Raw genomic sequence first — 23,591 nt, 5'->3', positions numbered from 1 at the left:
GGTTCTCATGTCTGAATTTGCAGCGCCACTATCTGCCAGTTAAACTGTCCCCCAAACTGTCTTTTAAAAACTGTTGAAAAACAAGTGAATCTTTTATATTCTAGATTCTTTACACAAAGTAAAGTATTTCAAGCCCTTTTGTGTTTACAGCTCATGGAAAAACTCTAGCATCTCAAAATTGATAAAGATTTTAGAATAAATACATTTCTGTATTGTAAATTACACAGAAATGTCAAACAGAGAAGAACTCCCTAATCAACTAATTAATTAATCTCTCTCTCTCCACCCAGTTCTAAGTTCACTCCATTGGCTACCCATTCAATTTATACTTCTTTTACTGACTTTTAAATCCTTGAATGGCCTTGCCCCCTTCATCCTTATACACCTACCCATTTGATCAGGTCAGCTGACAAACTTCTCTGCCAAAAACGCTTCCTCACTGTCTGATTTTAAAACTTGTCTTAAAACCCATCTCTTCTATCTGGCTTTTGACCCTTGAGTTTGACATTTGGAGGAATGTAGTAGTTAAAGGTCTAAGTGCAGAGAAACCATTTATAAAGTTGGAAGAAATAATTAAGGGAATAACAAAGCTTCAGAGTAAAGGTGTTTCCTTTGATATCCATTGTTACCAAAACAGTGAACTATGAGAGGATAAAGTTTTAGAGAAATGCAGCTGTGAAAGTGATACCGGGAACAGCTCTGTATACACAAGATGGGAAATAGAAGGTCGATTTGACATTTAAACCCATAAAACAAAGTGACACACGAGATACAAATTCCAAAAACATTCGGGAACACTCGGCACATGAGAAAACAAACTCGAGAGAGCAGTTGGGGAAAAAATGTAATCACTGAAATTATATCCAAATGAATGTATGCAAAATGTCATGTTGACCTGTGAAACTACATGTTCACATGTGAAGGCCTCAGCTGAAGCCTTACTGGAGCAACAGGAAAACATCTAGATGTGGAAGTTTGAAAGTTATAAGTGTTATCATAGTATCACAGTTATCACAAAATGTTATAAGAAGTGTATATGTACCGTATAGAATATTCATGTTAAGAGAACAAACAAATCATGCTGTTTTACCTTAATTTCTATGTTTCACCCTTGATTTCTTGTGAGAACCATGTTGCCATCAAAGTTTAAAAAAAAGGTTTGTGTGTTTCATAGGAAGACTGAAGTTCTTGAGGAAATGGGGGGGTCATGTACATAAGAGGGATATTTAGATTAATGACTTGTTTTGTTGAACTTTAATATCATGGAAAAGTACCTTGGACACCAAGATTGTAATGACGCAGTTCAGAAATCGGCCATGTTGCCTACGTGGCTGTTTTTAGGGGTTTATATTTGAGAAAGTGGCCGGTAGACTTGATTCCAGAGAGTGAAGGGAAAAGGTCTCCAACAAAATGTGTCAGTTCTCTATAAGAATTTGGAATAAGAAGCAATATATTTAATATAAATATAATGAAATTTAATGTCCAATGATTCTAGTAGGCTAATCTGAGTGAATTTGAGGGTCTTTGAGTAATCTTTAGGGTTTTCTGAATAGGAGGATACTAAAGTTGATCGTAACTACACTTCTTTTTTTCCATTCTAAATTTTTTATTTTTTAATTATAACTTTATGTAATCTATATTAATTGTCATTTTCATATTTTGTACTTTTTGTATGTAAATTACTGAAAAATTAAGACAGACTAATGATTTTGAGCCTCTTGTTTATTACACAAAAGGCACCACTGGAACTCATTTCTTAGTGTTTTTAACTGTATACATTATTGATGTTTGCTTTTTATTCTTGGTACAGCACTTTGTGCAACTTTGTGATTGCTGTTAAAGTGCTCTATAAATAAATTTTGATTGATTGATTGAACTCAAAACACCTGCAAAGGTTTCTGAAGCCTTTAATCTCTCAGTCTGGTTCGGGTGCTCGCAATAAACTTTTCCACGGTATTCTAATTTTTTCATATGCTACTCTAAAAGATGCCTCTGCGTTTTAATGTCAAGCACTATTATGTCACATATGTGGGAGAAAATAGAACAAGGGAGACAGTCTTTAAATGTTTTTGTTTGTCCTTTTAAGACAGACAATTTAATATCAGCTGTTAAATGTGCCACAGGGGTCTTTACCATGCATCCATATGTGACGACTTAGGAGTGAGAACGGTTTGACAAAAGTGTCTATATTTAAGTTGGAATTTGAATACATGACTTGTTTGCAGTGGATATTTCGTTGACTATATCCATGTTTCAACTTTGCTATGGTTTAATGAAAACTGTTTCTCTCAAAAGACGCAGCAACTACTACTATATACCCAAGTTCAATCGACATAAATCTGACAAAAGTCTCAAATAGTCAACACAATGATGTAATGCAAGTTTAACTTTGAAAAACTCATACAGTTGAGTTCAAAATCCCAAACTTGTCAGAGCTCTTTCAGTGTAAAAGAAGAAGTAAGCGGATAAAACTAAATGGGGCTGTAATGATTTACAGTTTATGAAATGAGTCTTTCATAACACACATATTACAGCATATGCATCAATACCAAACCAACAACTGTACAATGTGATCCAATTACACAGCCCTGCAATAAATCCGACCTGTGATATTGAACTGCAACACACTGAATGATATTTCTATAATTTGAGAAAACAACACTGAAGGGATTAATTAGAGTAATAAATGAATAGCTGATAATAAAAAAAAACATGTTATCACCATCACATCTCATTCTTCAAGTTATAAACTTCTGATATTCACATAGCAAATGTTAAATATTTGAGCATAAATACAGAAAATTCAAACTTAAAGAAATAAATCAGGTAAAACCTGTAGAAAGAAATGAAAAAATACTTTCATGGAGTCTGGAGTAATTATAATCTTTAAGTGTTTAATTACAACCAAAAATTAATAAATACAACACTTTTAAAAGGAGCTTTGTGAAACTGATTCTTTAGAGCTTTATTTAAATGATGAAGTGTAAAAACAGAATCATATTCATCAATAACTAATTTTATATCATTCTGTCTTTAAATAATAATTACATTTTACAATAGAATTTTAAACTTTTAAATTGAACTATTATATTGATTGACATCCACACGCTGTCACGCCAAACATCAATTTTATCATGTAGTGAAAAACAAATATATATATATATGTATAACTAACGTCAATGTATAACAACAGATAGTGTGAAGAAGTGGTCACATAGGTAGTATAGTTGCATTATTGCACTAATCCTTATTGGTCATAAAGCATTTTTTTGTACACTTGTACATTTGGATTTTTGTACTTTTTCTGTATTTTCATATTATGTTTATGTGCCCAATATACCAAGGCAAACTCATTGTCTGTGAAATTGTACCTGTTATCTGATTCTGATTCTAATTTTTAAACATTTAAAAACTGAGGCGCAAGTTTGCCCTTTTTGGGACTGTGAGCTGCACTTTATCAGAGGTGCTGAAGTTAAATGTATTGATTTTAGGTGAGATTTCTGCCTGATCACAATTTGTTGTTGGTTAGTTTCACATGCAACATGCAGTCCCAAACAGTCTGAAGGGGAAACTATCAGCAGAGCAATAACACAATGCACAGCGGAGTACAGGGCAGGTAGCCTTTTAAAATATTATTCTATTAGTCTTGTAATATTACGACTTACTGCTCAGTCAGAGCACAGATCTGTGGGAGAGATTCTGAATGTGCAGAAAGTTTTGAATATGAGCAGAAAACCTACTGAAACACAGGAGCTATTAAAGTCCAGGAGTTTCTAACTGAATTAAAACTGAATTAATCTTATTAATTAATTCTCATTGAGATGAAAAGGTGCCGAATGCACACTTTAAGAGGTGACTTCCCCAAACAAAGACACAAAGAGAAGGGAAGACTAAATCATGCCTGCATGTGTGCTGACTCAGCAGGGATGATTAAATAAATAAAAAGTTCATCAACAGGAGAAACCGATCTGAAAGCAGCAAAGAATGACTGAGAGCTGGACTAACTTAGATTCTGTTATAGTTTCAGATTTTGAAATGTCACCTGCCAAGTGTGCTTCCCTTTACATAAATAAAGATGTTTCCACCATAAATTGGTGCAGACGAATTCACATGAATACAGGAAATTAGATGTTTAATGCTCAAAATGATTGTCTCGTCTCGTGAGCAAAGTGTCTTTCCACACCCCTATTATTTACTAATACGTCAGTCAAACCTATTACAACCTTACAATTCAAATGTCAAATAACATACTAATTTTAACATGCTTACACATCTTCATTTTAAAGACAAAACAATTAATCAGTTAAGTGAAAAAATAGTCAAATCAAAATTATAACCAGACATCTTGGTAATCCTTAAACAAAAACAATTAAATATGAAAGGACAAAGAGGGAGATGGAGAGCAGCAGAGGAACTGAGAGGGAAACCAGGTGAGAGGTTCCAGAGGTTGTACTGCTGCCAGAGGTTGTACTGCTGCCTGAGGTTGTAGTTCTGCCAGAGGTTGTAGTGCTGCCAGAGGTTGTAGTTCTGCCAGAGGTTGTAGTGCTGCCAGAGGTTATAGTTCTGCCAGAGGTTGTACTGCTGCCAGAGGTAAAACTGCTCTCAGAGGTTGTAGTTCTGCCAGAGGTTGTAGTGCTACCAGAGGTTGTAGTTCTGCCAGAGGTTGTAGTGCTACCAGAGGTTGTAGTTCTGCCAGAGGTTGTAGTTCTGCCAGAGGTTGTAGTGCTACCAGAGGTTATAGTTCTGCCAGAGGTTGTAGTGCTGCCAGAGGTTATAGTTCTGCCAGAGGTTGTACTGCTGCCAGAGGTAAAACTGCTCTCAGAGGTTGTAGCGCTGTCAGAGTTTGAAGTGTTCCCCGTGAAGACGACATAGCCCGGCAGGTTGGTGGTGATCTGGCTGTTGATCCAGGACTGAAACTGGGACACTCGGGTGTAGACTGTGGGGAAGTTGGCCAGAGCACAGGGTTCTCCAAAACTCACCACTCCTCCCTGGACCCAGATAGAGCCAGTTTTACTTACCAACGGGCCGCCTGAATCCCCCTGTAGTGAGAATTTAAATTCAGAGGCAAATTTTTCACTGCAATACACTATGTACTTTAATTACTTTGCAGATTCAGATTTGAAATACAAGATGTAATTTACAAATATATTAGATGTTTATTATAGGTTGAGGTATATATATATAACTTCCTTTTAGGAGGCAATAACCTCGAGCAGAACCATGGCTCAGGGTGGGCGGCCACCTGCCTCGACCGGTTGGGGGGAGAGAGAGATAGAGAGCTAGCAAGAATGAGGGAGAGAGGACTGGAGGGGTAGGGGGTCGCAGTCTACACAATATCTGCACAGAAGTACAGACAGTAAAAGTAATAGTGGTAGAGGCTGAAAATTAATAATTGTATGGATAATTATAGTAATGTTAATTATAATAATAACAACAATAGGACTAGTAATAACAATTATGGCAGAGGGTGTCAAACAAGAACACGGGGGCAGCAGGTGACTCGCAACCACAGATCCAGACTCCACAGCTCCAAGACTACCGGAAAGGGGAGAAGTTGAGTTAGTAACATGTAGTAATGGGATGAGGTTGCATACAGAGGGAGAGAAAGTAGAGGAGAGAGGAGCTCAGTGCATCATGGGAAATCCCCTGGCAGTCTAGGCCTATAGCAGCATAACTAAGGGATGGTTCAGGACTCACCTGAGCCAGCCCTAACTATAAGCTTTATCAAAGAGGAAAGTCTATTGATTAGTGCTGATTGAAGAGTGGTTTGCAGAAAAACTCACGTAGCAGGCGTCCATTCCTCCCTGGGGGAAACCGGCACACATCATGTTGTTTGTGATTAAACCGTATATAGCATTACAATCACTGTTGGACACGATGGGAACACTAACCTCCTGCAGATAGTCTGGGTAAGGAAGTGAAACTGAAAAAGAAAAGAGACCTAAATTGAGTCTGTATTTTTCTTGTTGTCAACACTATGTGTCTCACAGCCTGATCTTGTTCTTCTAGACACTCTCTGCTGCCCTGGTTCACATGTTCACTATGAACACACACACTGCAGTTTATTCTGACTCAGTCCCACAGACACTGTCCTGCTGTCCCAAATACTCACGTGGTTTCCAACTTCACGTAGTCCCCAACTAATGCACTATATCCTCCTGTTTGTCTGATAGAAACTACAGTCAGCAACTGTTTTAGGAAATTACTGAGCCTTTTTAAACATGAAATATATTTGTAAGGTGTTTTTAAAGATGTTTGTCTTCAGTAGGAACCAATGGGCTCGGAGCTGAGAGCCATAGACAGGAAGTCAGACAGTGTTGAGAGACATACATATTTTTGTAAATGTAAATGCTCTGTTCTTGTATAGCGCCTTTCTAGGCTTTTCAACCACTCAAAGCGCTTTTACACTACATTCACCAGTCATACACATTCATACACTAGCAGAACAGCCGCCAGGGGCAATTTGGGGTTCTTGCCCAAGGACACTTCGACCGGGGATTGAACAGCCGACCTTCCGATTAACGGCCAACCCGCTCTACCTACTGGGACACAGCTGCCGTATTGGTTGGCATCATTTCATGGCTTATTCTGATTGGTTGCTTGAACAGTCATAAACTGTCTTTGGTATCTGAAGCTTAAACTCACTGTGTGAGTTCAATCTCAAAACGTTTTGCACCGGTTTGCTACGTTTTTCAGATTGAACGACATGTTTCCTTGCAACGTTCCACAACTGGCTTCGGGGTATCTTTTCATACCAGGTGTCCCAATCAGCTGCGACGAGTTTGTAAACGCAATGATATAAAAAACGTAGGAAAATGCGCTCGTGTACGCAACAGGGTGTTTGAGGCACCACCATTTCTGTTGAAAAAAACATTTTGCTACGTTTTGTCGGTGCTGAACTTGCCCACTGTGAGATCCTGTAGGACCACCGTCTTAAATTTCATCACAATCCTCTCACCAATGTTAACTTTGGTCTGGAACATGCCAAAATCACTATTTGGGTGTATTAAAGGCAATCATGGAACATAGCTTAGTCAATTTATTCAAGTACTGTATGTAAATACAATTTTGAGATAGTTTACCTAAGTATTTTCATTTTATGCTACTCTATACAACCATACTGCTACATCTCAGAGGCATATATTTTTATGTATTTTTACTCTTTAATCTTGATGATTACATGTCGAAATGTCAGCGAATTAACTCAAAACACCTGCAAACGTTTCCTGCAAAGCTCAAAGGAACTTTTGCAGGATATTCAAAGCTTTTGAGATACAATACAATACCCAGAAGCCTCGGTTGCATAATGAGATGGAGAAGAAGCCAGTAAAAGGTGTGAATCAGAATCTGATCAAAAAATGGCGCCTTTGCAACATGTTATTGCAAAACACAACAATTAAAACTAAATTACTACATTCAATCATTCAATTTTAACAATACATTTAAAAATGACAATAACAATTCTCACCGTTATCTTGGATGTTTCCCCATCCGGTGACCCAGCAGGTCGTTCCTGAATTAAAGACGCTGCCGTCTGCTGCCAAACACACTGGGCTGATGTAGTCGGTGAAGGTAACAGGTGAGGACAGCTGCAACAAGGCTATGTCGTTGTTGTATGAGTAGGCGTCATAGTCGGGATTTATGATGATCTTGGAAACAGTCCGCGACACCTCGTTAGGGTTCGAGAGCTCCTGGGAGTCACGTCCGAGGTAAACGATGAGATCGGATGTGCTGGTCCTGAGAAACAGTAAAGACAAAAAAAATTTCACATTTTACACCCCTGTAACTGTTGTTATTTTTAATTGTTATCTGTCATAATAACATTTTATTCTTAACGAAACTCACAAAACTTTGCACAAAATTGAAACAAACCTACAAATACGCCCCTGGGAGTAGTTCCCTAAACCCAACAGGAAGTCGGCCATTTTGAATGGTAATTTTTAGGTGATTTATGGGCCCGTACTTTAGAGAAATAATCCCATCAACTCAAATTTTTGCTGTGCAATAATAATACATTGACAATGAAACAGAAAGTTGTTGTAACTTCACTGTACATGCTCACATAAGATTCACACCCCATACTCATAGCGCCACTTACTCCGTTTCACCAAACCATAACACCTAACCCCACACAAAAAAGCCTCTTTAAGCCAAACCCTAAACCAGGGGAATTCAATTAGAATCCTAAGAGGTCCAGTTAGAGAAAATTTCCCAAAGGTCCGGAACATCAAAATGACTAACTTGCATTATTATTCAGTGCCATAACGTTGCCTAGTTGTATCAACATATGTTTTTAGTCAACAACCGACTGTCAAATCAAATATTTCAAGTATATTTACTGTCAGTTTTCACATCAAACTGGAGGGATAATAAATAATAACTACTCTAGTAATAAATTCTAAATTTAAGTAAACTAAAATAAAGTGCCTAATTTCAGAAAAAAATGAATAAAAAGTGTAGCTTGAAATGATGTACAAGAATGTACATGTAAGAATCTGTACATTCATGATTAAAAGCCGTGTGAAATCTCTTTTGTCTTTCGTCTCCTCAATTTGTGCGTGTTTACAAAACTTCTCTAGTGAATCTCGCGGCTCAACTCGCAATACTTATTGGAATGCACAGATTTGATTGGCTGAGCAGCATCACATGAGACGATTGGAGCACATGCGATTGGTCTGTGAGTTTCCTGGGCCGCTAAACCAGTACAGTAAATGCTAGAAAAGCTGCGCGGGTTAAAAAAGAGATGCTCCGTCACGAGGTAGTAAGTCTCAATAATAAATCGGCTGTGGGTCGGTTCGGAAAGCATAGCGAATAGGTCAGGATGCGGACTGCGGTATGCCTGTTATTGACCACTGCCCTAAACCCAACAGGAAGTCTGCCATTTTGAATTGAAATTTTTCACCTTTTACAGGCTCCATACTTTAAAGGTTCAGTGTGTACTATTTCTGAGGATCTACTGACAGAAATGCAATATAAGATCCATGTTGTCATTTGGACAAATGAAATGAGCACACGCGTTATTTAGCATGAGAGCCGACAGTCTGTGGATCGTTATACCATGAAGCCACACAGAGTCGGGACAGATAAAGACAGCTGACGGCAGAAAACAATGTTGTGGATTTTCCCAAATGGAAGACTATTATGTGGGACAGATGTTTTCAAAGCGGTGTTGAAGTAGTCTGTTTTCTGCTGGACAGGTAATTAACTTAAGTTTGTCAGACTTTAGTGGTGCAAATGAAAACTGATAGCTTTAGCTAGAAGCTGGCCATAATCACAGAGAGCTGTGACATGTTTCCCCTGTCAGTGGTGTAAATAGCTGGATTAATTTCATGTCGCCTAGTTACTCTCCAGCCTGTGGGTTGGCATTGCCGGTTACGTTGAAACAATCAGCTGATCAGTAAAGTTAATAGGCAATAAAACCGTATGGTTAGCTTAGAGCATGGAAGCATCAGCTGAAATTAATGCCCTGGTAGAAAACACGTAACATTAGCTGGATTGGTTTATTCTCCAGCGCTATGCTTTGGCTTGTGGTGTAAAATCTGTAGTTGGATTAATTACATGTAGTTACTCTCTCTCTCTCCAGCGCTCTGTTTTGGCTTTGTCTGTTAGTTCATGACAATTAGCTGATCGCTAATTGGCAATAAAACGGCAGCTTCCAGTATCGGAGCTAAGATCAGCAGCTAAACATTTACCGCGCTGGTAGAAAAAATATGTAGTTGGATTGTAATTTCATGTAGTTCTTCTCCAGCGCTCTGTTATGACTTTGTTAGGTGGACAGAAATGTGCCGTTAGCTTCCTGACAGCTTATGAATATTATTGGTAATGCAACGGTAACAGCAGGGAAGCTCAGATCAGCAGCTAAACGTCACATTTTACTGCCCTGGTGGAAAACATGTATTTCATTCCACTGCTAATGGTGATATATAACAAGACCTGTGCCTATCAAGTGACCAATAATGAATACTTTCAGAATTTGCATAAAAAAATACATTATTGGATATTGTTTTGCCACTGTACACACAAATGTGTAATTACATTTGTGTGCAAATGGTGAAACAATAGTTGAAAAGAGGTGGGGACATAAGGCCTGAGAATAGGGGTGTGATGAAAGACTTTGGTCACGAGAACAAGACGAGAAGATATTTTAACACTATTCTAAGAAATATTCGATGATGAAATATATAATTTTGAGCATTAAACACTTAATTTCCTGCATTCTGGAGACATTTTCTGCACCAATTTATGGAGTAAATGTCTTTATTTATATGAATGGCAGCACAAAATTCAGGTAGCAGGTGACAATTCAAAATAATAAAATAAAATGTTGTGCAGTAAAATCAGTAGCTTGTTTTTTTTAACTTAAGTTACTTTCTTATTGTGCAAATAAACCTTTCTCAACGCATTTTCATTTGTGATTTAACATTTCTTGTTCCAAGCTATTTTTCAGAAAATATTTTAACCAATTTCACTTTCAAAAAACGATGTCCAGTGTAAATGACACCAATGTTAACAGATTTGTAACATTTCATGTATGTGGCTGGTACACAATGCTCAATAGTTTTTTAAGAGCACACATTTATAACAAAGTTATACATGCAGTTAAAACAATGGCTGTCCATCTGAGCATGTAGAGTCTGTGTGCTCTCTGTCTGTTTGTCTGCTGTTACTGTCTTCCTCTACTGCAGAGTTAATTACAACCCGAACATTTTTGTGCAACTGTTTTCTTCCTACCTCTACCACACCCCTCTCTGTGTCTGCTAGGCCTACAGTAGCATCCTTCCTCACAGCACTGGCCCTGCCTCTTTCTTTCTCTCTCCCTGTATTTTTCGGCCCTGTTGACTTTCTCCATCAGCAGTAGGCTGTTTTATAAAGTGGATGAAATGACACTGCACTCGTGATTTCCACCCGCAATACAGTTTTCACCCGCGGGGTTAATGAGGAAGCCAATTGAAACCGAACCAACATTGTACCCAGTTGCACCTGCACCAAAGTGTTCACTGTTGCTTTACCTGGTCCGTGCTTGTGAAATATCCACCGTCTGAGTCTTAGATGATCATTTCTCTCAGCGTTTTTCTGCAAAATGCTTAAATGGGTCACCAAATATAGTTGGGCGCCTCAACCCTCACCCCTAAATAAATGGCCTCTGGCATATGCCAGAATTGCGAGATGGCCAATCCGACCCTGGTCCCAGCATACAACTTTAAAGGGGCCTTATGGAGTTTCCAGCGGCCACTAGCGGTGCGGTTTTAAGATTGCTACCAGGCGTGTGCTCGTACGCGTGCTTGCTTGAACTCATGAGCGAGCATAATCCGAAACACAACCGCTTTCATACAGAAATACCACAATAAACGCAGAAACACCAGCATGCAGGCTGTGGCTTTTCTCCAGACATGTTCAGGCTCTGTTACTTCAACGCAGGTTGAACTAATCCATGCTCGTTCCACGATCGCAGTACATTTACTGCATTAATCGACGTGCTACAGCGTTAGCTTGCATGCTGCTTTCAGTTACTATCTGTGTATCTGTCACCGGAGGCTCAGCAATGTCAGCACAGCTAATTGTATTGGATGATAAGCAGGGCTCTCAAGTTTTATCAAAAGTTTGGAGTGAGATAAGGCGTGTTAGAGGAGGAGCCACTCAAATATTTGCAGCAGCGGCCCCTCTGCCCTTGCCAATTCTCTCAGGATTTTACTAGCAGTTAGATTTTACCTATAGTTAATAACTAAGCCGTACAAATAGAAATGATAACAATAGGTAAATCTGATAAAAGACTATTTATATAAACATGTATTTCAAAAATATGTATCAAAACTAAAAAGAAATTTTTCCCCAAAAGAGTCCACTGAACAGCAGTGCTCTGTACACATCGACCTACAGTAGGTAATCCAAGATGTGTGTGTGAGTAGGCTACACTTTTCAGCTTATGAATGGTGTTTTGTTTGTTGCATATTTTAATGCCTTGATGAGGGGTAGGGGGCTCCCACTTAAAACACTGTGGCTCAAGGTCAGCTATTTTCACCATCATAATGGATGACAGCTTTCTGTCCAGAGCCAAAATATAGAAATACATCTCTAGTCCTTTCCTTAGTTTCAGGTTGCCAAAGCTTAGCCCAGTGGTGGACAGTAACAAAGTACTAGGCTACTGTAGCTACTTAAGTACACAAGGTATTTGTACTGAACTCGAGTGTTTTCTTATCATGTCACTTTCTACTTCTTCTTCACCACATCTCAAAGGTAAATATTTTACTTTACTCCCAGGCATCACATATACACGCTTTGGAAAAGACGTGTCTATTGTACGCAAAACAGCGATTTTGCATGTATGTGATACGCTACAGTTTGCAATAGCGTTGCAACACATGGGCAATGTGTTAGCAGGTAGGGTTAGCCAGTCGACATGCATACAGGTGCTGGTCATATAATTAGAATATCATCAAAAAGTATATTTATTTCAGTAATTCCATTCAAAAAGTGAAACTTGTACATTCATTCCATACAGACTGATATATTTCAAGTGTTCATTCCTTTTAATTTTGATGATTATAACTGACAACTAATGAAAACCCCCAAATCAGTATCTCAGGAAATTAGAATATTGTGAAAAGGTTCATTATTGAAGACACCTGGTGCCACACTCTAATCAGCTAATTAACTCAAAACACCTGCAAAGGCCTTTAAATGGTCTAGTTCTGTAGGTGTAGGTGTACACAATCATGGGGAAGACTGCTGACTTGACAGCTGTCCAAAAGACGACCATTGACACCTTGCACAAGGAGGGCAAGAAACAAAAGGTCATTGCTAAAGAGGCTGGCTGTTCACAGAGCTCTGTGTCCAAGCACATTTATAGAGAGGCGAAGGGAAGGAAAAGATGTGGTTGAAAAAGTGTACAAGCAATAGAGATAACCGCACCCTGGAGAGGATTGTGAAACAAAACCCATTCAAAAATGTGGGGGAGATTCACAGAGTGGACTGCAGCTGGAGTCAGTGCTTCAAGAAGCACCACGCACAGACGTATGCAAGACATGGGTTTCAGCTGCAACATTCCTTGTGTCAAGCCACTCTTGAACAAGACACAGCGTCAGAAGCGTCTCGCCTGGGCTAAAGACAAAAAGGACTGGACTGCTGCTGAGTGGTTCAAAGTTATGTTCTCTGATGAAAGTAAATTTTGCATTTCCTTTGGAAATCAAGGTCCCAGAGTCTGGAGGAAGAGAGGAGAGGCACAGAATCCACGTTGCTTGAAGTCCAGTGTAAAGTTTCCACAGTCAGTGATGGTTTGGGGTGCCATGTCATCTGCTGCTGTTGGTCCACTGTGTTTTCTGAGGTCCAAGGTCAACGCAGCCGTCTACCAGGAAGTTTTAGAGCACTTCATGCTTCCTGCTGCTGATCAACTTTATGGAGATGCAGATTTCATTTTCCAACAGGACTTGGCACCTGCACACAGTGCCAAAGCTACCAGTACCTGGTTTAAGGACCATGGTATCCCTGTTCTTAATTGGCCAGCAAACTGGCCTGACCTTAACCCTATAGAAAATCTATGGGGTATTGTGAAGAGGAAGATGCGATACGCCAGACCCAACAATGCAGAAGAGCTGAAGGCCACTATCAGAGCAACCTGGGCTCTCATTACACCTGAGCAGGGCCACAGACTGATCGACTCCATGCCACGCTGCATTGCTGCAATAGGAGCCCCAACTAAGTATTGAGTGCTGTACATGCTCATACTTTTCATGTTCATACTTTTCAGTTGGCCAACATTTCTAAAAATCATATTTTTGTATTGGTCTTAAGTAATATTTTAATTTTCAGAGATACTGAATTTAGGATTTTCATTAGTTGTCAGTTTTAACCATCACAATTAAATGAAATAAACATTTGAAATATATCAGTCTGTGTGTAATGAATATCCAAGTTTCACTGTTTGAATGGAATTACTGAAATAAATCAACTTTTTGATGATATTCTAATTATATGACCAGCACCTGTATTTAGGTTTACACACTTATGTGATGGTTAAGGTGAGGGTAAATTGCCTCGGGGGGTTGTCAACTCCTTAAACAAAAACATAGCTAGCTAGCTAGCTAGTTAGCTACCGGAAGCGCTACTGTCGTTTCCGGTAACCCCAATGCGTCATATACACACACGGCCTGGATGTGTCTCATACACACGCACCTGGGGGCGTCTACTATCCACGCAAAATCGTTGTTTTGCGTACAATGGACACGGCTTTTCCAAAGCCATGTATATGTGGCGCCTGAGCATGAGAACTGACTGGTGAGCCGGTCGTTTTATGGTGTTAGTGGACTGCATATCTTTAACTGCTGTGTTGTTGCTGTAGTATGAGAGAGGCTCGGGGGCACGGACAGGGCTGAATCCGACCCATTGTCAACACATTAAAACCAGAATTAGTGGCTGATGCAAGCAACAGAGAAAACAGGTGTGTGCGTCATTTCTAAGTGAGTTTTGAGCCCATTGACAATAAGGCAATGAAAATTTGATTAATATCATTGAAAAACTTACATATAGTCCCTTTAATTTAATAATGTCAATGTAGCAGTTGCAGAGCAGTTGAGAAATAAAAGGCTTGCTGAGGAAAATGCCACTTTTAAATCAACTTTTGAAAAAGTGCATTTTAGAATTTAAAGTATAATGTAATGACAAAAATCACAAAAATAATTGTAATGCTTTAAAGAGGTCATATTATGCTTTTTTGCTGCCTCCCCTCAACCCCACCCTCGCTACTGAATGTTAGACAGTGACTGTTACTGAGCTGTAGAGGCAGTGCAGAGTTAAAACTTTACCACTCTGAAACTCTTACTCCAGTGTTGGTTGCTAAGCTGGTTGGGGAACATACAGCTGAACCTAACCAAAGCCGGGTTTACCGGCTTGTCAAGACCCGCCCTACTCTGCTTCTGATTGGCTAGTAGTCCTTAACTAGGAACTGCGCATGTGCAACTCCCAACAAAGATCATTTAGAAGTGAGATGCATCCCTCCGTAGCTAAAACAGAACTATCAAAACACAGGGTGAAAAGAGCAGCAATGTGCAGCATGACAAAAAATATGCTGTTTGTTGAAAATGTAATCATGTAAATCATGTTCTGGTACAATCCCTATTAAAATGTATGAACCTGAAAATTAGCATAATATGAAAAATTTAATGTAATGCTGGAAATATATTTTCTAAGAAATACACAATATGACATAATACTGTAATAAATTGCTGAAATAATTGCTAAATTCAAATACAAGTACATTTTTTTCGTCTTAAAATAGTAACAACTATTTCTTCTAATTAGGGACTAAGAGGGGGAATTAAAGGATTAAAAGTCAGGATGAGAGCTCACCTGGAGAAACAGTGAGCAGCACTCAGGACCCACTGGTCATTGATCAAGGAGCCTCCACAGAAATGAAATCCGCAGCTCTGCAGACTAGCCATCCAGGGCCACGACCCTGCAGGAGCATTCACCCCTCCTACAATCCTGGTGTTTAGTGGCGCAATGCCACAAACTGGATGGAAACAATCAGAATTCATATAACAACCAATGCTCTTTTTGTCGGTGTATATTTCTCTCTGGTTTGTTATCGTCTGTCATGTGTGTTTCTGATTTGTTTCAAAGGTCCAATGTGTAGGAATTCTATGGGGAAAACCTGTAACACCAAAGATAGCGGTTGTATGCACATACTGCCCCTCTTGCAAACAAGCCAATCGTGTGCTTTTAAACAACCAAGAGGTGAACCATATTAAGCCAATTTTATAGTGACAACAAAGAAGCACTCTGGATAGATCCGTAAATGAAGCCTATGTCGTGAAACCTTTCACATGGGTAGAAGAAGTATAACCTGTGGGGAAAGACCTTATTTTCGGGCAAAATCATCAAAAATTTGTGTTTTTTTTATTTATCAGATTTTACTGCTGATTCTATACATGCAGTTTTTATGTCCTGCTGACTTGTGAAAGTGCAGTTATGGTTCTTTCCCCATTGATTTAGGTAGAGAGCTGATCTTGTTAGTCCAAGATAGCTGCTGAGTGGCAGGACTTGAAACCAGTTTCTCCCGCTGTCTCTCTTGTACTGTGCAATTAGAAATAATTGTTGTCGGTATATTGCTTAGTTGTTAGTGCGCTTAGTTTTTGAGGTTCATTAGAGCCGTCTTGTAAAGTCAGTTAAGATAGAGTGCTCTTTTCCAAATGTTTGCACACAAAGTATGCGTCGCCTGCTGGACAAATGCAAACTTCACTTAGAGCACTAATAAAATTGCTGGGGTACAGTATTTTGAGAAAGTTTGCTACATTTCCATTGCAAAATGCACATACATATGAAACACATAACGGTATACGGGGTCAGCTGCCAGTGTGTGTTGAAGCTGGTGAGCAAATGACAAAATCTAAAATCTTTCACGTTTTAGCAAAAGTGAAACGGGACTGCGACATACATAGTATGTAAATATTTAACTTTATTTAAGGCACTCTACACCAACCAAACTATGGAACTCCACACAAGATCAGATGCAGAGAAGATAATGTCCATGTTTCAGCTCTTATTTTGAAAGGCTTATTGAGGCATTACTGTTTTACCACAGAGTGTGAATATGATCTACATTTATGGTAAAAACAATTCCAAAATGATTTGTGGTTAAATGCAAAGCCTGCCCTCCAACAATCTTGGTGTTGAGCGTAGGCTGACCACACAGTGAGGAGAGGGACAGTAAAGACACAGGGTGAACAATATGGGGTTGACAGCAAATACTAACAATAATGAAACTATAAACAAAATGTTTATGTCCCAAAAACTTGTTTAAAATGTCCCAAAGGACAGACAAACAGGAAGTAAAAAAAGTGAGCATAAAACTTTGACTTACCATCTAGTTGTGACTGAGACTCTGAAAATCACAAAAACAAACAGAAAACACTTTGTGTTTATATGTAAATGTCTCAGGCTACATTGACATGTGTATTTACAGGGGTGGAAATATGTGATCATCTGTAACATTTATTACTAAACTCAAACTGAAAGAGTTTTGATTAGTGACACTTTAAACCCGGTCCTCTCTCAGCTAAAAGAGAGGGAAAATCATTTTACAGTTAGAGAAAAGAAGATTTCAATATTCCCTTAAAAATCATTACGCCCACAAAAACATAAATATGGGTCCTAATAAGCTGCTTGAGCAATTCAACTTTACGGCTACACAAACTGTTTTTCTGGTGAGGATGGACATAAAAGTCCATATGTTATTCTGCTACTGCTTATACTGCTGATAATCATACAACTACTACTACTACTGTTAGTTATAAATGTAACCTGAGCCCCGTTTCAGGGAGTAGTGATAATTCTGAGTAAATTAAGCCTGAGATGAGGGAAACTGAGATGAGCGTTTTTCTGTTTCAGAGAAGATCAGGTAGGGGAGCACGGGGCACAACCTAATGCGGGGTAAGATGTAACACGGACATTTTATGTAGTTGCACAGGGTCGGGCAGGTTGTGTTTCAGGTTAGTTTATCAAAGAGCCAGCAGACGGTGTCTCGCCAATTATTTAGAGAGATTGGACTTATTTTTGTCAAGTTACACAGGGAAGAATATCAATTTCTGTATCATACTTATTTTTAGATTACTGAGCTGTGTGTGTAAGTCACTGAATCCAATCATGTATTACCTTAATAACCATCTTTTTGCCTAAAACATAGCACAGTTTTGAAACATTTGACCAACAGGCTTAAAGAAAAACTCACCAGAGCGGGGTTAGTTATAACACTGTGTTACAACTAACTCCTGTCGATATTTATACAGTGGGTACGGAAAGTATTCAGACCCCTTTAAATTTTTCACTCTTTGTTTCATTGCAGCCATTTTCCAAAAATCAAAAAAGTTCATTTTATTTCTCAGTAATGTACACTCAGCTCCCCATCTTGACAGAAAAAAACAGAAATGTAGAAATTTTTGCAAATGTATTAAAAAAGAAAAACTGAAATATCACATGGTCATAAGTATTCAGACCCTTTGCTCAGTATTTAGTAGAAGCACCCTTTTGATCTAATACAGCCATGAGTCGTTTTTGGAAAGATGTAACAAGTTTTTCACATCTGGATTTGGGTATCCTCTGCCATTCCTCCTTGCAGATCCTCTCCAGTTCTGTCAGGTTGGATGGTAAACGTTGGTGGACAGCCATTTTCTCTCCAGAGATGCTCAATTGGGTTTAAGTCAGGGCTCTGGCTGGGCCATTCAAGAACAGCCACGGAGTTGTTGTGAAGCCACTCCTTCGTTATTTTAGCGGTGTGCTTAGGGTCATTGTCTTGTTGGAAGGTAAACCTTCGGCCCAGTCTGAGGTCCAGAGCACTCTGGAAAAGGTTTTCGTCCAGGATATCCCTGTACTTGGCCGCATTCATCTTTCCCTCGATTGCAACCAGTCGTCCTGTCCCTGCAGCTGAAAAACACCCCCACAGCATGATGCTGCCACCACCATGCTTCACTGTTGAGACTGTATTGGACAGGTGATGAGCAGTGCCTGGTTTTCTCCACACATACGCTTAGAATTAAGGCCAAAAAGTTCTATCTTGGTCTCATCAGACCAGAGGATCTTATTTATCACCATCTTGGAGTCCTTCAGGTGTTTTTTAGCAAACTCCATGCGGGCTTTCATGTGTCTTGCACTGAGGAGAGGCTTCCGTCGGGCCACTCTGCCATAAAGTCTGGTGGATTGCTGCAGTGATGGTTGACTTACTACAACTTTCTCCCATCTCCCGACTGCATCTCTGGAGCTCAGCCACAGTGACCTTTGGGTTCTTCTTTACCTCTCTCACCAAGGCTCTTCTCCCCCGATAGCTCAGTTTGGCCGGACGGCCAGCTCTAGGAAGGGTTCTGGTCGTCCCAAACGTCTTCCATTTGAGGATTATGGAGGCCACTGTGCTCTTAGGAACCTTAAGTGCAGCAGAAATTTTTTTGTAACCTTGGCCAGATCTGTGCCTTGCCACAATTCTGTCTCTGAGCTCTTCAGGCAGTTCCTTTGACCTCATGATTCTCATTTGCTCTGACATGCACTGTGAGCTGTAAGGTCTTATATAGACAGGTGTGTGGCTTTCCTAATCAAGTCCAATCAGTATAATCAAACACAGCTGGACTCAAATGAAGGTGTAGAACCATCTCAAGGATGATCAGAAGAAATAGACAGCACCTGAGTTAAATATGAGTGTCACGGCAAAGGGTCTGAATACTTATGACCATGTGATATTTCAGTTTTTCTTTTTTAATAAATTTGCAAAAATTTCTACATTTCTGTTTTTTTCTGTCAAGATGGGGTGCTGAGTGTACATTACTGAGAAATAAAATGAACTTTTTTGATTTTTGGAAAATGGCTGCAATGAAACAAAGAGTGAAAAATTTAAAGGGGTCTGAATACTTTCCGTACCCACTGTATATATTTTGATGTGTGGCTATAATCCATCTATCCATTGGTCCATCCGTTTGAATATAAATCCATGATAGACCATGAGTTAGATGGAAAGATATCTCTCTTTCCTTGATAGATGAAAAATATTATTATGGATTATCATGGATGGAAAGAGATAGCCTAATATCTACAAATATCAATCCATCTACCACTGCTGACCACTGCACCACCCTTCTATAAAACTTTGATTAATCAAACAATATATATATATTTTTAATTATTTAGACTAAACCAAAATGTGTTAGGTCGTGCTCCACTCTCCCCTAACTCCAGCAACTGATGCTGTGAACCTAACCTTCTCTGGAGGAGGTGAGCTTCACAGCATCAGTTGAAAAACCGTCAGTTTCTCTCTGACCTCCCCTCCTGCGGAGCCTGAGGCGGCTGTCTGATAAACCGTTTCAATTCCTCATTCATACTGTCGCTATCAAAACACATATCTGAACGCATTTACATCTTTAAAAACTTTGAAATACCAGTTAGATAGGCTATTCGTTTTTTAACCCAAACATGATCTTGAACATGACAGCTTTATTGATCGATCTGTCACTGATGTAAGGACGGGTCTCTGCACATCGTGGATTTATCCTCAGCCCAGAATAAAATCAATGTTCCATCTTTAGGTAGCCTAAAACACTGTGACAGTTACACTGAAAACACTTAGCCTACTGTGGGCTACATTACTGCAGTAATCACTGTTCAATATGTAACCTATTATAATATATTATGATATATATATTACCTATAATATGTATGTAATATGAGCATGACTGTGGTGCAGCTGATCATTAGGCTATTACCTGCTCATAGTCTGAATGTGTTTTGACAGCATTAATAAATAAAAATAGAGGTCTAAACCGGCAGGTTGACCCTATAGACACATTTTCCCCTGCAAAAAAAAATTGATTGGCTAACCTGCTGGGTGTGACTGTGACTTTATAATCACAGGTTCATGAGTAAACTGTGTCTTATAGCCTACCTATTTCATAATCAGGTAGCCGATTGCAACCAGCATTTAGTCCCGTCAGGTTACAGCTTATTAAATATAGCCGTCCTATTGAAACTCCAATGTAATGGGCTGTAGGAGAATTCCAGCACTTTATCATTCATTAAGGAAAGTCCAGTCTGGTAAGTGATTAATGAGCAACGCTGTATAAAAAGTAGCCTACTAATGTTAAAGTATTGACCCTTCTCCACTCCTGCGTTTTAGTGCCAATCATGGTCTGCGTTGGCACGCATTCATATTTCTAGCTCTACCTGATTAAAATGGAGGCTCTGCCTTTATTTACCCATTGCTGTGGTGAATTATAGTATCGGAGCTCCATAGCAGTAGCACATAAGTTACCATGGTGATTTATTCTGTGCAGCCAGGCTTAGTTAACCCTGGTGCCTTATCTGTTCAGTCAGCGGTCACGCTGATCAGAAACCAATGTGTTTTTTTCAGTTATTCCATATTCTCATGTATGTGTTTTGCATATTTTTCATTAGCCTGTATTAAAAAAGCAGTTTCACGCGTGCACCATACTTTGCACACAACAAGCATCAGCGAGTAGGTTTATGTGGAATGAAAACACATGTAAAGAAAAATGATAAATAAAAGACAAAGTAACACGGGCACAGTAATAAAACAGCGAAAGAAAGTGTGACAGCCAACAGCAGACCGACTGAATGTGTGAGAAGCAGAAGAAGAAAAATATCACTGCTCTTAACTGAAACTGTCATAATTATAATGTTATATTGTGCCTCAAAAGTGAGCACCGGACGTTACATGTCACTCAAGAAATGTATGGCACACATACTATATAGGAGATAACCTATATATGTATAGGATACATATATATATATATATATGTACTATATATAATATATATATATATATATGTACCCACTTCAATAAGGAGGCTATATTGTGCACTGTTTATTCATGAAACAACAGGGAGAGGATACCACAATGTTTTTTGACCTGGGATCATCTGCTGCGAGCTTGTGAAAGAAAATGCTGATTAATACATTGTGTTACAGTCATGTTTACAGCGTGCTTTGCAGTGATCACTTCTCTTATAGTTGCTGGATTTCCAAGTCAATTTCCTCAGAGCCTCTTTTTATCTCCACATCTAAGTCCAAGTTCTGCCAGGGTTGTTATTGATATTTTATTTTCTTAATTTTTTCAAGTGCAGTTCAGACATCTGACAGTTTGTAAAACATATATAAATTAGCACAGCAGGAAGTGTTCACCTGTGAATGTCCTTCAGGTAAAACTTACTACATTGCCAGACTTGTTATCAGATTGTAGGACTACAGCCTCAGGTTCAAGATACAAATATGATACTGTATTTCCTATGGGACCATATCACTGACTTCTTATCTATTAGCCATGTTGACTAAACAACCACACCATTTTAACAAAATTGACCAGCTCTCTGCCTCGGCCTACTATATATAGCCTATATACTTTATGAAAGCATTTGTTAAAAATGCTGCTCGCAATAAAATGTTAAATAACTGAAAATGCTTTAAGAAAGGTTGTTTGCACAATAAGAAAACATGCAATGTAAAGATAGAAGAAACAAATGTACATTGTCCAAAAAAAGCACTTAAGCCAAAAGAACAAGCTGCTGATTACTGCATTATATTTTTATACTTTGAATTGTCACCTGCCAGCTGAATTTTGTGTTTCCTTTTTATAAAAATTGCTGTTTAATACTGTGGCTGTGTTTCTTTCTTTTAATATATGTGCATTTTTTCATGATGAACTTTGTTTACACACAGTGAGTAACAGCAAATAAAGTATGCTGCACATGTCTTTTCCATTTCAGCATCAATGAATCTGTGAGATTCAAGAAAGCTGTTGACGCCCATTTAGAATTACTTACACCTGGCTTGACATAGTCGCACTCCTGAGCCTGGTTTGGCCTTTATGAAATGGAAAAGCCAGGATGCAGTGATCACACTAGGTCAAGCCTAGCTTTATCTCTTATCCTGGACTTCTAAATTCTGCTTTTGTGAAACAGTCCTCTGGTCTTCCTTTTTTTGTTGTTGTTGATTCCTTTACCATCTCTGGTTTTCAGCGAGATCGCTTTGTGTTCTTGTATTGACTTTTTGTTTTGTATAAAATTTGATTATTCTTGAATCTCTTTTATCACCCCTAATTCATTTTTATTTGCTATTCCCACATCCCCCAGATAATAGAGATAAAACAACTGAACTTACTGACAAATTTCAGCTCTGGTTCAACTTAAAAAATCATTACTTTATTATAATTACTAATATTTACTTAATATAATAAAGTAACTTATGAACTTGCATGTTCTGCAAGTGGAAGATTTGTGTCTGTTTCATGCTGGCTTGTCAATCAGATGAGCAAATTGCAGACAGATTTTATAGGTAAAGCTTCATAAATATAAGTTTTGTACTTTTCATCACTACAGTTTTGTAAAAAGTTTAAATAAATTCTGGATTCACAAGCAAGTGATACTTTTTCCTCTAACAACTACCAGACAGCAGTCATCAGATCTCAAACATAATTAACTCAGGTGTGCACAGTGAGGAGGGTTCTTACCTTGTGTCAGGAGAGTCAGCAGAGCTGCCACACAGATCACTTTGTAGAAAGCCATAACTGTAAATGCATATCAGATCTGCACCACCATAAATACCCTTCTTCTCCCTCCCTCTCACTTCTGTCTACCTCCAACACAAACACAAACTGTCCAATGACACACCTGACACCACTCTTATCATTGTTTTACATGAATTGAGTTTATTTGGACAGGGACTCACTTGTTATCTGCCACTAAATTGTCTGTGAAGATTCTCAGTCATCCAGGTCAAAGTTATCCAAGGAAGGTTTAATCAAGGGCAACTGGACCTGGTTCAAGAGACTGGAAGACGTTTCATCCTCATCCAAGAGACTTCTTCAGTTCAGTCTGACTGGTAGGGAAACTCAGCTATTTACATTTTTTTTACTCCTTACACACGTTTTCAAAACCACGTCTCCTTTTTTCAGAACAATTCCCAAAACTGCTCACACAAAATGCAAAATGCCTCTATCTCCTTTAAAACAAAAACACTGCATTCAAAATGCCCTAAACACATCTCAAAATGAAGTATTGCATCAAATGGTAAATACTTTTTTCATATTAGTACATTTTTGGATATCA

At 38.8% G+C, this 23,591-nt stretch overlaps 1 protein-coding gene across 1 annotated transcript; it reads right to left on the bottom strand.

Moving 5' to 3' along the window:
- Window positions 1-3,481: 3,481 nt before the first annotated feature.
- LOC119916724 (serine protease 27-like) lies at window positions 3,482-23,054 on the bottom strand. The gene is made up of 6 exons (XM_038736707.1): window positions 22,994-23,054; window positions 16,856-16,876; window positions 15,343-15,505; window positions 7,469-7,737; window positions 5,784-5,923; window positions 3,482-5,039 (listed from the first exon to the last, which is right to left on the bottom strand). The coding sequence occupies exons 1-6, from the start codon at window positions 23,046-23,048 to the stop codon at window positions 4,356-4,358; spliced, it is 1,332 nt and encodes a 443-aa protein (XP_038592635.1). The 5' UTR covers window positions 23,049-23,054; the 3' UTR covers window positions 3,482-4,355.
- Window positions 23,055-23,591: the final 537 nt, after the last annotated feature.

This window comes from Micropterus salmoides, unplaced genomic scaffold (genome assembly GCF_014851395.1).
Source record: "Micropterus salmoides isolate LMB-PRFRI ecotype aquatic unplaced genomic scaffold, ASM1485139v1 Ms_hic_scaffold_2124, whole genome shotgun sequence".
NCBI lineage: Eukaryota > Metazoa > Chordata > Actinopteri > Centrarchiformes > Centrarchidae > Micropterus > Micropterus salmoides.
This window is presented reverse-complemented; position numbering and strand designations above follow the sequence as displayed.

Coding starts and splice junctions, on each gene's coding strand:
- LOC119916724 (XM_038736707.1), bottom strand. CDS start 23,048: ATGGCTTTCTACAAAGTGATCTGTGTGGCAGCTCTGCTGACTCTCCTG. Junction 15,506..16,855: donor GTCTCAGTCACAACTAGATG/GTAAGTCAAAGT, acceptor GTTTCCATCCAG/TTTGTGGCATTGCGCCACTA. Junction 5,040..5,783: donor GAGGAATGGACGCCTGCTAC/GTGAGTTTTTCT, acceptor TTCTCACTACAG/GGGGATTCAGGCGGCCCGTT.